Here is a 13,961-nt window from a genome sequence, read left to right as displayed (position 1 = left end):
ATTATCAGGTCTCTGTCATCTGATATGTGTTGCGACAATGAATCATACAGAACCCTCCATTGACCTTCTTTCAATGTGTCTAGATAAAAGGATGAAAATTAGAATCCATCTCCTTGCAGTGCCACGAGTTATAAATGTACTTTATAGGGCTCATTATCCAAACTAATGGACTAAGGGCGACATCCTTGAAATGGACTTACTAGCACTGACAAAGCCAGTATGCAGTATTTCAAGAAAGATATGTAAATTACTATGTGTTTGCTATACCTTTTTATTACAGATGTATAAATTTCCATTTATCATCTTTTTCATTTTTGAGACAGAATTATGTAATTGGAAACAGATGTAAAGTGTGATCAACATAAAATGCCTACCATTATTATGAACGCAATCCATGTAATTGAAAGTACTTTAAATTTTATCATATGTACCCAAAAAAGGGACCTATAACAAACATGAAGAAAATAAACAACAGAAAGAAAAATAATTAACATGTGTACATTTGATGTGCCTTTTTCTCAACCTAAGGAATGTGACATGGTTTTATTTTCTAACAGAGCATCAGAGTTCTATCATGAACACAGGATGGTCTGTGTATGCCTTAAATGGCAGACCTCATCTGATATAATAGGTAAAATAAAAAAAAAATAAAAAAAGACATTTTCAAGTGGATTACCAAAATCTTAAAATAGGTCCATCTAAAAGCTTCTCTACTTTCACACAGTCTTCCCTAAATCTTACAAAAAAGATTATAGTAAAACAATAAAAGTAATTGTGTAGTTGGGGATAAAATCTACTGTTCTCTGCATATACAGTTATGGGTAGCAAAAAAGTGCAAAAGAAATTCAACTAGATATTGAATGGGGTTTTATTTTCCTTCTGCTGAAGAGAATGCTAGCCACATCTAGAAAGGAGCTGGAATAAAATCTGGTAATGTTTAAGGACCTCCTATTAAACTCTAAACTATCAACAAAAAGTCTGAGAATAAAATCAAGGCTATCACTCCAAGTACAAATTTTCTTTTTCTACTTGTACTAAAGAAAGAATATTAAAAGTAATGAAAAAATAACTGCACTAAGATACTGATGACGTCTGGAAGCCTATGGAAGATGCTTATAAAATAGTAATGAATATTGTGCAATTTGGCTACATTTCTACTGCTGGGAGTTGAACCTATTTGTAATGAAGGGAAGCTGCCTCTGAAACTACAGCAGCAGCTGTAATGACAACGAGATATGAATTTCTCTATTACCAATTACTATTAATGGCCTGTTGACTCAAAAGCTCAGTAACTCATAAATACCCTCATTAACAATTTGATAGCTGATTTTTATTAGGCAAAACACTGAAGCCCAAAGTCAAAGAGGAAATCAGAGCTGGTGCAGGAAGGAAATAACCTAGTAAGGAAAAAGATAACAGGAAGAAAGAAAAAGAAGGGAAAGTAAGAGTGAAGACCTTAGCAACAAAGTGGACAACTTGCTAAGTAATACTCTAAGGAAAAGACTTATCAAGAAAAAGCAGTACTGCATTCAAGTGAAGGAAAAGAAAAATAAGAGAATATAACTGAATAAAAACATATACATATACCTGGGTCAAAGAAACTCAGCTTTTTGCGCAACATGATTGCTATGGTGAAGACAACGTTTAGGACTTAAAAGAAATTATTAGGGAAAAATGAGAACATTATACAACTTTCCCTGCAGAAAATACTTTTTTTTTTTTAAACTTATTTTGACGTACGCTGTGTTATTTGCATTATCTCAAATAAGTCTGACACGTCTATATGTTTTTTTTTGGTTCGTTACTTTTATTCTGATGTAGAAATGCTACTTGGTAAAATACCTGCTTTCAAACTATGGGAGACATAAAAAGAGCCAACAGCAGCAGGCAGGCGGCACCAAGTAAAACCTAGGTGACTAACCCTGGGAAACTGGGTGGGCTGTGCTTCTCATATTCAGCATCAGATCATGTCTTTATTAAAAGAGCTTTTTTTTTTTTTTGAATAATGAAAGTCTGGTAAAGTCTTTTAAAAATATTTTAGTAACTCTGCATCTCAAAAATCTATCCTTCAGTTTTCACTGAAAACTGCAGAAATAAAGCACTAAAGCAGCCCAATAGCTAAAAAAGACACTTGAAAGCTATCTGGAACCCTGAGGAACTTAGTGGGTCTGAAACGTAAAAAGCAGGATAAAAGAAAAGCAGCACTCCCTGCTTTTTGGAATACATATGAGCTTAACAAAGAAAACATTAATTTCAGAGGTCTTCAGAATGTGCAACAGAAGCTGCTAACTTCTTGGGGCAACCAACACCACTGATGAGTTAAGCTCTCCCTAGAGCCGTGTTTGGAAGTTGCTAACAACAACAAGCTTTGTCCCTCTGAAAGAACAAGTTGACTATTTAAATGTATTTGTAAAATAAAGATGCCTACTGTAAAATGTCAAATACTACTTTTAAAGTACAGAGTTTATGAAAAGGGCATAATTTCATTTGTGTGCAAGTCATGCACTTAAAACAACAACATTTGCACCTCAAAGTCTAGAACTGTGCAACGAACTCCAGAAACTTAAGGAACTGACAAAGATCAAATCTGTTGCTTGACCATGTCTTAACAAATCAAGCTACAAGTACCATGCTCAAAGAATCAAATGTGCACTGTTAACTGGAAAGAAAACACATTACACTGGTTATTTAAGTGCTAATTTTCCTAATAAAATGTTACCACATATTTTCCAGCTTAATTTTAAAAATTTTCTACAGAATGCTTTGAATTTTTCTATTATAGAAATTAAGCTTGAAACAGACATTTGAAGTCTCCAGTTAGACTAATAACTGAATGTATACAACAGAAACTGTGACAATTTAAAGAGGTGTGAAAAATGCCGCCGTGGAAAAAACTATGGGTTGATTTTTCTTAGCTCAACTTTAAACCTGCCTACAGGCCTGATATTGTTGTAAAAGAATTTATCCTAGGATAAGAGGGCAGCATAGTTTATGACAACAATCTACCTAAAAACTCATTAAAGTCTTTTCTCTTGGAGTGACATGCATTATCAGCAAAGATTAATCTGATGAGTCCTTAGGTGAGCTCCATTTTTAAAAATGCAATAACAGAGGGCTTTGTTGTCATCTGATGAAAATCAATTAGAGTAGGTAAGGCCACAAGGAAAACTAACATCACTCATCACCAGCCCCCCCGGCAGCTGAAATGATTTGTCTTCCAAGCTTGGGTGATCAGGAGCTGTAGTAATATCACAGGGAAATTAATTTAGTTTCTATATTCTAGACCCACTTTCCTTGTTCTGGAGGACCGATACACAAATTACTTTTAATCAAGGTTGATGTGTTATTAATACCAAGGAGGATCTTTGAAGAATCATTTTTTTTTAAATTGACTTAACACATTTTTCATCTGTATTTTTGTATATAAACAGAAGGTTACTTATATTACCCTTACCGTCCAGATTCTTTGTCCACTACAAGGCACTGCACAGAATGGCGAAGACAATAGATACCACCAAATACAGCACACAACCTAGAAACATATTGGGGGGGAGAAAAACAAACGTTACTCCTAACAATGACCAATTGTAATCAGTGTGAGTGTGTGTCACATGCATGGCAAAATACTGTGCATGTTGTAGTACATTTTCAATGACGTCTTAATCTCTGACTCAGACAGACTCAGACAATCAAAACCAATCAAAATAAAGAATGTCCTATAGTTTTTTTAAAGGATATGTTGTTAACTTCTCTTTTATTAGCATCTATCTTATTCTTATGAATAATTACATTAGCTTGAACACTCATTCTGTTACCATTTCAGTCATTTGAATTGGAAAGCACCTATTTACTGACAATGCATAGAATATCTACTGATATTCTGCCCAAGCTGTACTGCACATGCTGTAAAGTAAGTAAGAACGCATGATAACCTTCCCAACCTCTTACTAGAAGCACTTTTCTACTCTTACAAAATGTACCATCAGAACTTCATTAACTAGCAACAGCTCAGATTTTGAGGGCACTGAGAAGTGCCACAACAGAATGAAGACTTCTTCCAACCTAAAGATGACCTCTTACAAACATATCATGATATTGTTGCTCAAGATATTGTGTCTAGACTGACAATAAAAAAAATAAATCCTAAATTAAAACAGGACCCAGGTTGACAGGTCGGTTTTCAAAAGCTAAAGGATGCTAAGCTGTTTCACAGTTTTCCACTTACAACCAAAACCCAACACCTAAACCAAAGAAAATTAATGCTCCCAAACATGAAGCCAGTATTGCAACTCACCTGTTTGTAAACACTAAGGAGACTTAGAATTTAAATAAACTAGATAATGACATTTAAATATGGGGGACATGTGAAGGCAGCCCACTGCAAAATTTCAACACTAGCCAGGCTGTTTCATCACCTCTTTGTACTTATCTCTGGCTAAAACTTGTCACCAGATTTTTCCTTCCTATGCACAAAGCCTGAAACTGCTCTGCACAGTAGAAGTTCAGTTGGTCTGGTGGTAAACATGATCCCAGGTTAATCCCTGCATCTTGACTTCCTGTATCTGCTAAAAGCCAGGCTTAGTCTCTGGGGATTACTTTTCTACGATTTGATGTGACACAAGGTAAATTAATTCACAAAATAACAGTTTAGTTTTTGCCATGTGGTGCCTGAAGTTTTTACTGGACCCACATTAACACTGAGATGACTGTGATATCACTAGTTTTAACATTTCTTTAATTCTAGCTCCTGAAAGGTTTTAATATAACCCCACATTCTTCAAAATCCTGTCAAGCCAATACAAAGAACCAATATTCTTTTTACTATGTATTTAAAGAAAACCTCTTTAAACTTCCTGTGACACCACTATAATGCAGAGAAAGTCAGGATCCTCCAGAAACAGGATATAAGTTAGAGATTGTCAAGCACAAAGCTTCATGATTACGTGTCAATTAAGATAAACTCCAGTCAGCTTTTTTTTACAGTGATTTGTTTCAGAAGCATTCCTATTACAAGAATAATACAAGATGGAGGATGAAGTTCTCTAGAACTTGGTGTGACAAAAGGTAAACCAGTAGAACATTTTACAATATATTTCTCAAATTATGTTAAAAAAGAAATGATTTCTTTACTCCAGTCAGCATGGAAATTACGTAGTGGAAAAAGGTAAAGAAAAAAGGTGGGGCAGATGTGCCTGAACTCTACAAAGTAATTTCAGGTTTGGACTGTTTGCAACGTCTGATCTCTCTCGTGAATCTTTAATGTAATTTTTTATTTGGATCAGTCAGCTACCCCTGACCTCTTCTCCTGTACACTGAAAAGAAAGAACAAACAAATAATCGGCATACTGACACAAACTGCATACCTTTTCTCAGAGAGGACAGCTCTATCAGAGACAACTGTCAAATGCTACCAAGTGCCATTTGACAATTCCTCCTTTGTCCTACAAATTAAACACACCTGTGTTCTTCCTGGGATCCCTATTATTCAAAAGTAAATAGCCTCCAGCGACTAAATCACAAAGCAGTCTGTAGCACAGTCAGTGCAGTGACACTGCTCCATCTCACCATGTCAGAGACGGAAACTGAGTTTTCTGAGTTCCTGTTATTCAGCCAAGCTGGGGTGTGACCAAGCTACACGATGTGAAGCTCACAGATGGAACAACAGAGCTGAAACTGGGAGGGCCTAAAAATTACAGATCCTATCTGCTGTTTCATTACCAGGGACTGCTTAGACATTGTATTTAAAATGTGTAATTCTGTTTACCTTTTGTTATAGTTTACACTGTAATTAAACAGATTAGTATGGCTACATTTCTAATACCTGCCTAGTATTAGCTAGGTGTCAGGCTAGCCAAAGCAAACCATCAATATAAGAAAGGCAGGCTGGTTTGGTGGAACATAGCTCTCCCAGGTGCCTGAGATGATAGCAGGATTTTCCTGGTTTATTGACAGGTGGGGTTTTTGTTGTTTGGTTGTTTTTTTTTTTTAATTTTATTTTATTTTGAAGATCTTTAGGTATCTGTTTCATAGATGATGAACTTGAAAAGAGAACTTTCATTTGTGAACCTGGCTTCCTAAAATGAAATCCATATTGGCATTCGAAAGTCCTACTATATATTTCAAAGACAGTTAGCATCGTAATACCTTTTAAACTTCATGAATTATGCAGCATGGCAAAAAGCTGAAGTGTGTTACGAACTCACATCTCTGGAACTGTACTCGAAAAGGCAGCACACCAAGGAGAGCTCATCAGTATCTTACAACTGGCTGAATCAGATTATCTGGTTCCCTAGAAATACCTCCTTTACCCATGCAAAAGCAGGGAGAATTTGCACCATGTCGAATCCAAGCCTTGGTTTTCTGAAGACTGTTGATGACAACACAAAGGTTAAACATCCACTGAAGAATTATTACAGAGCTTTGAGCTGTGGGCTTATTATCTCTAATGCTGCAATCAATGGCTTCTTGCCTGACAAAGCATGTATTAGGATCTTTCAAATCAACTCAGATGAATTTATTTCACATGCTGTATATAAGAATAGCACTATTAACTAGAACTGAGATTCTTCTATTAGAAACTATAAATTATATTTTTCCTTTAACTTCAACCAGTTAGGGGCTTTTAATATATGCACTTTATTTTTCTAGTGTGCTTTGAAAGAACTTTGCTGCTCGGCTGCACAAAAATGTGAATTACTTATTTTCAAGAGCAGCCTGCTATCCAGTGGAGGAGGGCATGACCTGTTTTCAGAGTAGGCCAGTGGAAAACTTCTCTTTTCAAATGAAAATGGAAAGGAATTTTGATTGTGTTGTGTTTAACAATTATAAAGAGGCAAAAATACCTATTAAAATAGCCTAGCATGAAAAATGACATGATTAGGAAGAACTTGCCAAAAATTATTTAAATATAGAAACTGAAATATTAAACTCAATGGCATCCCGATAATTTATGGTAAAGTAAAATCATTGTGCTAACATTGCTTTCATACAATAGGCTATTCAAGATGATTTGACTGTACTTCAAGTACAAGGCAACTCTCTGATACCATTAACCCTAAATGACAGACATTTAAACTGATATTACTCTAATTAACTGGCGACTGCCTACACTAATAATTCAAGTTTTGCTGAAAGATAGCAACAACACTGTACTCCACTTCAACTTTGCCCTGGTGACATCAAATCATATTACAGCTAAATTAACAGTTGTGAAAATTTTTGGCCTGGTAGCCCTCCATAATGCAGTCTTTAAATGCCATTTCGGTTCCCATCAAGACAAGAATCGGCAGTTGTAATTTTTAATACAGCTGTGAAACAATAGGACATATGAAAAGCTGAATTTTTGACAGCATATTCACAGTGATTTATGAGTTTGTATATAATTTGATTATTCTATTAATTTTACTGATTACTGATTCAGCTAATATAGTGAAGGTCACCTACAAAATAAATCTTCATTACATTTCACAGAAAGTAACTGCCTCCAACTAGTTGTTTTCTTTAATTAAACACTAATGTAACAAGAGAGAAAATAGGCTTCAGGGTTGCTGCATCTGTTGATACAAGAGGAGTTTACTGCTTTGATGTAACGCTCTCCAATATTAATTGAACAAAAATAGAATGTCTCTCCTTCTGGCATCTTGATTTTCAACACAGATACCATAAACACCCTTAAACTCCAGACTTACCCTTTGCTCATTCCGAAGCTACATAAAAGAACTGTAAAGTCATATCACAGCTTCACACCAAACCCCTAGTTTTTTATTTCTATCATATAGTTTGTCTTCTAATTTCTAAAAGGTATGGAATAATTAAGAAATTAAATATTTTTCTCCTCAACTGTACAGTCTTCTATAACAAAATCTACTTGCTTCTCTCCTTAAAGATGAATTCTGCATGTACAGCACAGCAAGCTTTGGAGAAAGATCAAAGAGAAACATGCCAAGTGCTGAATTAATGGATTGTCCTCTTTTCAATTTATTTTTACACACAGAGCAAGCTGTGACCCGGTTCTTATGTTAAATTCCGTGTTTCCTGAAAGTTCCATAGAACTTCAGCATTTCCTACAATATTGCTCTGTGTTCTAAAAACATTATCAAGTAGAATACAGACACATCAAATAAATAAAATGGCTGCAGTTAAAAGTATAGTTTTTCCCAGCACAGACATCCCATAAAAAAGCCAAACCTCAGTATATGCACCCACTCAGATGAAGATGAAAAATCCCCCTACAAAGCAAACACAACCAAAGAACAACACCGACGAGATAATAATTGACATGAACCAGAACCGTCCTGGCATTTGGAGAACTATACGCTCAAAGAACTATGCTCAAAGAAGAGTGAAATACACTGACTTTTTCCTGAAGACTGTGTTTAGCATTCCTGTGAAATTTAAGAAGTCCTAAAAGTTTATAGAGAATCATCCCCATTTCTAAATCCAATTAGCAAAATGACAGTTTTAAAACTGTCAGAAAGTTCCCACATAGTTATCAAATGGAAATTAGTTAATTTCCAAAGAGTATTTGGCAGGAACTACAATTTGTATGCCTGCAGTCATACAGCGAGGTAATTTCTTTCACCAGATCTTCTGTTTAACATGGTAAAACACAAGCACTGTGACTGGGAAATGCTTTAGAAAGTGTTGCTGTAATGGCAAAGCTCCCAATCAAAACACTGTGGGGGGAGAACTAATGTATCCGCTAATTTCACTTACAGCAAACTCTTCCAATAGAGAAAGACACAGCAGGCAGGAATGGTGACAGCTCCAGGAGGAAATGCCACAGCTGATACAGGGATTGGGGGAAAAAGAAGTAGGCCAGTCAAATGTCATTTTATAGCCAATTCAGTATTTTGTATTTTTTCTAGTGATTTAAAAAAACAAATTTCATTTTAAAACTAAGAAATCGCTCCCTTTATTTTGTATGTGATTTAGGCAGCTATGTATAGAAATATACATTCACATACTGTGAAGAATTCTAGTAGAGCATATAGTATTTGACAGTAAAATAGATAAAACCTGGTGTACCTGATTTTGTTTAGAACACAAAACTCAAGAATCTGAGTAATATACCAACTTAACACTTGCCCCATGACGCATCAGACTGTGCACTTTTTTCCATAATTACAAGACAGGGATAATTTAAGTCTATTTTAGAGTCATGACAATTTATTGTTCATGGTATCAGAATGGCCAAATCTGCACTGAAGTGCAACTATTTCAAAAGTTTTAATGTTTGGGTTCCTATTACGTGACCGGAAAGCTTAGGGCTTTGGCAAGTCAATGCTGCTTTCTATAGGCTCAAGATTCCAATTCTGTTTGCTGAAACTCAAATGTTAGAAGACATTGCAATAAAAAGCTTTGTTAATCATATATTTTTATGTTCCTAGACTTCCAGTTTCACTACATGCAAGGGTAGATTTATTAAGCTGTTTCTAAAACCTGAGAAAGTTTTGCTGACAAAAGTAAGACCGTGTTTAAGTTCCATTTTCACTTGACAATCTGTTAGTAATTTAAGCAACTGCGGTATTAGCAAGCTTAGTACTAACACAAGAGCCATATTACTAACAACTCTTGTAGAGTCTCTGAACAGCTCTTCTAAGAGTGGTGAAAAAGTAGTTTGGTTGCAGCCATTAATAAATTCCTAAACCAACCAACCAACCGCCTTGAAACTCATTAACGCCACACAAATTGTCTGTAATTATGTGCTCGTCAGCTGTCGTCTTCTACAAGTGTTCAACTACAGAACTCATTTCCCATCTTCCACATTCAAAATAACCACGGAACAAAAATCCCCATTTAAGAAATGTTGCATAAATAGAACAACTACAGGACCAAGTGCTAACACATACATGCACAGTATTTTACAGAAATCTGCTTTAGAATAGCAGCTACTTAGCTTAACGTCATTTCTGGAGCACAAATGCACTTCTGAAGCACAGCACTGACTGAACAGAAGAGTTTTGGTTCAACATCACCCTCACACAGGTTACACGAACATGGCCAGTTTGGCCGCTGCTTGTCTGCAAGTGTAACACAGGCTGTTCAGCTGCTGAATCAGCAGCTGTGACGTTCTTTTTTCTGCTATATCTTTACTTTTTGCAGAAGGACAATTTGTAGAAGAAATATCAGACCTGCAATTTGCAAGAGAGCATAACAACCCACCCAACTTCAGTTTCTTGTTGGCTCCTACTTTCTGATGAATAAGAAAAAAAGATGCTAAGCTCCTGAGAGGTACACAGGGATGAGAGACCCTTGAGAACAACCCTCTCTACAACAGGAAACTAAAGAAACTCTACAAGGGGAAATGCATTTAGCATACAAGGATTTTGAAAGCAGTATTTTGCAAAAGATTAATCTAATTTCTTGTTTTATGAAAAAATAAATTAAATGTGACATCCTACAACTTTGAACACTTAGAAGGGAGAAAATCTGTTTGTGCAGAAAAGAGATCTTCCAAAGCTGATGAAAGAAAAACCCAAGTCTAACCACAAACTCTTGATGGCTTGATTACTGCACGGTAACAGGTCTCTTGATGAAATACGTTTAAAAAAAATCATCAGGCTTGTGTTAAATTCTAGATTTCCTCTCTTGAACACAACTGCTCTTTCCAGCAGAAGTGTTCGGTGGTGTTTTGCTTGTTAGTTAAAAAAATAGAGTCGAGGATTTTGCCTTCTTAAATAAAACATTTATAAAGAATGATAAGTTTGCTTTAAGTTTATCAAATCAACCTAGTAGTTATTGACAAGAAAATCTCCAGAGGAGTGAAAATAAAACTGTTTGCTAAAATCCTAAGTCACAAAGAATTTTGGAAATTTATCTTGGTATGAATGCATCCAGCAAGAGTCCCAAAAAACTACTAATGGAAAAGTATTGTCACTTGTTGAAGCAAACAGGGTTATTAATAAATTCTGCTTTGGAATAGATTTATTGTGCTTCCAGAAACTGCAAAGTAAATGCAAACACTGTTCAATGATGATGATTGATATGATGAAATATGAGGCTACTGTCTTCTCACCAAAAAAAATGAAATTTGAGACTAGGTCTAAGAGAAATAGTTCCAGAGCCACTAAGTTTTGTGAAGACTGTGAATGGTCACAACCACAAGGTAAAAAATGCTGTTTCCTCAAAAAGGACTTTGTTAGCCCTAAACAGTATGTTCGACAGACTTACTCACTACACTTACATCTTGCTTCACAAGTTATCTAAAGCCAGACCTCAACATGAAGTTACTAGAAAATTAACTTGCACTTCAAGCAGTGTACCCTTGACTGTGTTTTGGGCAAAGATCTGACATGAGCTAGAGGATAAACATCACATTTTAACCATATTGTAGCTGTGCTCGTATAGCTGTGTAAGAAAATTTTACCAACATTGGAAAGAAAAGAAATTTGCTCAATACTGGCTTTTCAATGGAAGAAAAGTTTACTGGAATTTGAAAGAGAAGCTGCTTAATACTGCCATATACAATGGAAGAAATTACATAAACATTTTTCAAGGATATTGCCATTAACAGTATTCTTAGTAAATCTACATTAAGAATCATTCTCTGGGATGCTAAACTCAAACAGCTGAAGTTGTTCCTTGTACAAGGTCAGTTAGCTGCAATTACCTCACAGTTTTGCCCTCAAAGAGGAGCTTGGATGATCAGTACCACAGGGCAGAGACACAAAAAAGAGTGACTAGAAACCAGTCACCAAGCATTAGATCATCTGTAAAATCCATTTATGTATTTTCTGCCTCAAGAAAAATTCAAGTTATCTTAACCCTCAATGAAATTCAAGGACTGTTTTACTAATTCTGTAATGTTTTGGGACCTACCTTTCTCTGCATTCTAGTTTAACGAAAAAGGACTCCGTTACATTACATTTGCATTTACACCCCAGACGTGCTTCAGTAATAAACATTCATGTCATTTCCACAGATCTTCTGATAATGCTGTAGCATATTTTTATGTCCTAGTCATTATTCTCAGGAAGAACACATAAGCCAGAATCCGCACATCCCCATGTAAGCAGTGATTTACTTATTAGAAGACTTAAGAGATCATACCAAATAACGTATTAGATACACACACTTCCTTCTAAATTACTAAATCAAATAATTACAGAAATATCATCTCAAGCATTTGTATTTTGTGCTCTTAAGTTCCAAGTATGTTTGTAAAATGAAACAAGAATGATCAAGAATGGGAGTAGGACAATGTAAGTTATTCTCAGCCTTTTTAATACATAATGTTACATACATTTTTCCCATACCACAGCACACATTCTAACCGCTATAACACAATTTCTTATGTGAAAACTTCCATGCCTAGTCAGGGATCTGAAATCAATATACTTTGACAACATTTGTATGATTCATGTGAATGTATCATGTGATATATTCTACTGGTTGAAGGCCTTCACAAAGTATGCACTTCTGAAAAGCGCCGTATTTCTAGTCAGTGAAATAATGAGTGGAAAAGCTCCTCATACTTGTAAATACTTTTTCTAAACAAATTACTGACAAACACCTCACTGAGAAGATAAAATCAAGAGGTATTTTCAAAGTTTCAGACACTTACAATGAATTTCACAACAAAGGTTATTTCCAAATTAAAAGTCTTTGCCTGTCAAATTCTGAGAAATAATGCGGGCAAGGACACAAAAGCATTCCATAGCTTTATTAACGACAAGGCTCACTGATCTGTGAATAACCTGAAAAAAATGAAGATTATTGAGTTACTTTACCAATCTATCCATCCATCACTAGTGAACAGGTCTCAGAATGATGGATTATCTCGCTTCCCTGATGTTTATCCCAAGAAAGAGTTTCTCCTTAGAGGAAAAAACAAACAACTGATCCTACAAAAAATCATGCTAACTAGCTTACCCATTCTGCATTCATCTGCCAACAGTGAAGAGAAATATATCAAGTTTGTCTTAAAAAAGCTAAACTACATCAAAAGTTTTATTATTTCCCTGAAGTGCCAGTGAAAACAATTAAAAGGAAAGCAGCACTGCAGCTACACAAACTATTCAGTATTTTAGTGAAAACCAGGTAAAGCTGACAATTGTCAGCAATATCAAATTAAATTTTTGGCTCCAAAGATAGAGGTATACAAATATAAAAATACGTATTTTGAAATGTAGGACTCAACTCACATCTCAGATACAGCCTATGTTTTATAAATCACCTGCAATTCTTTTACACTTCCACAGAATTGCATACATGCTAAGACTCAGATCTGTCCTATCTGATTGTCACAAGGAATCACAATCGAATTTCTAATTAATATGCCAATTCATACACTTTACATACAAAGAAGTTATACATATCGCTTTACTTATTGTAGAGACATGATACTTACCTATAGATTCAAATGAAATAAAATTCTAAGTGCTTATTACAGTCAGGTTTCCTGAAGTCCAGCCTTCATTTCAGAACACTAAAACCTTCCTAGAGATTGTAACAGGAACATAATTGGAAATTTTTAAGTACCTGAGACTACCTCAGAAGCTTTGACATTTGTAGGAGGTAACAGCTCAAATATAAGGGTAAAAATTGATTACTCATTCTTGAAATATATACAGGAACTTTCCAAAACAAATCTTATGATCCATCATATCTCAGCCTGGACTCTCAATCTTGTAAATATAGGGATTGAAAGAGAAGAACTGTCTTAATCAGAGCTTTCCTCCACCACAAAATTACTACTGCCACTGGCACTGACACAAAAATTACTAATTTCAGCTAGAATCTGTAACAACTACTTAAAAAAGGTTACATTGTCCACCAAATGCATACACTACGTACAGTTTCAAAGCCCATTTATAGGAAATGCAAGTCATTAACTGACTACCCATAAAAGATAGTGTATCACCAATTCCTACAGCAAAGCAGCTGAAGAGATTCTACTACCTCAGCACCTATTACCATGACCACATATGTAAATTCTTGGATGACTCTCAGCAAAAAGG

General features: G+C 35.3%; 1 protein-coding gene across 1 annotated transcript in view; it reads right to left on the bottom strand.

Moving 5' to 3' along the window:
- LOC134168111 (rab proteins geranylgeranyltransferase component A 2-like) overlaps positions 1 to 13,961 on the bottom strand; it is a 66,976-nt gene that overhangs the window by 18,124 nt on the left and 34,891 nt on the right. Inside the window, exon 9 of the mRNA XM_062627461.1 lies at positions 3,455 to 3,532. Within this exon, the coding sequence (XP_062483445.1) occupies positions 3,455 to 3,532 (78 nt within the window). The remainder of the gene's footprint in view (positions 1 to 3,454; positions 3,533 to 13,961) is intronic.

Source organism: Pezoporus occidentalis, unplaced genomic scaffold (assembly GCF_034315485.1).
Source record: "Pezoporus occidentalis ecotype Australia unplaced genomic scaffold, CSIRO_AGI_Poc_V1 ctg30, whole genome shotgun sequence".
Classification (NCBI taxonomy): Eukaryota; Metazoa; Chordata; class Aves; order Psittaciformes; family Psittacidae; genus Pezoporus; species Pezoporus occidentalis.
Note: the sequence above shows the minus strand (reverse complement) of the source record. Positions and strands in the feature narration are given on the sequence as shown.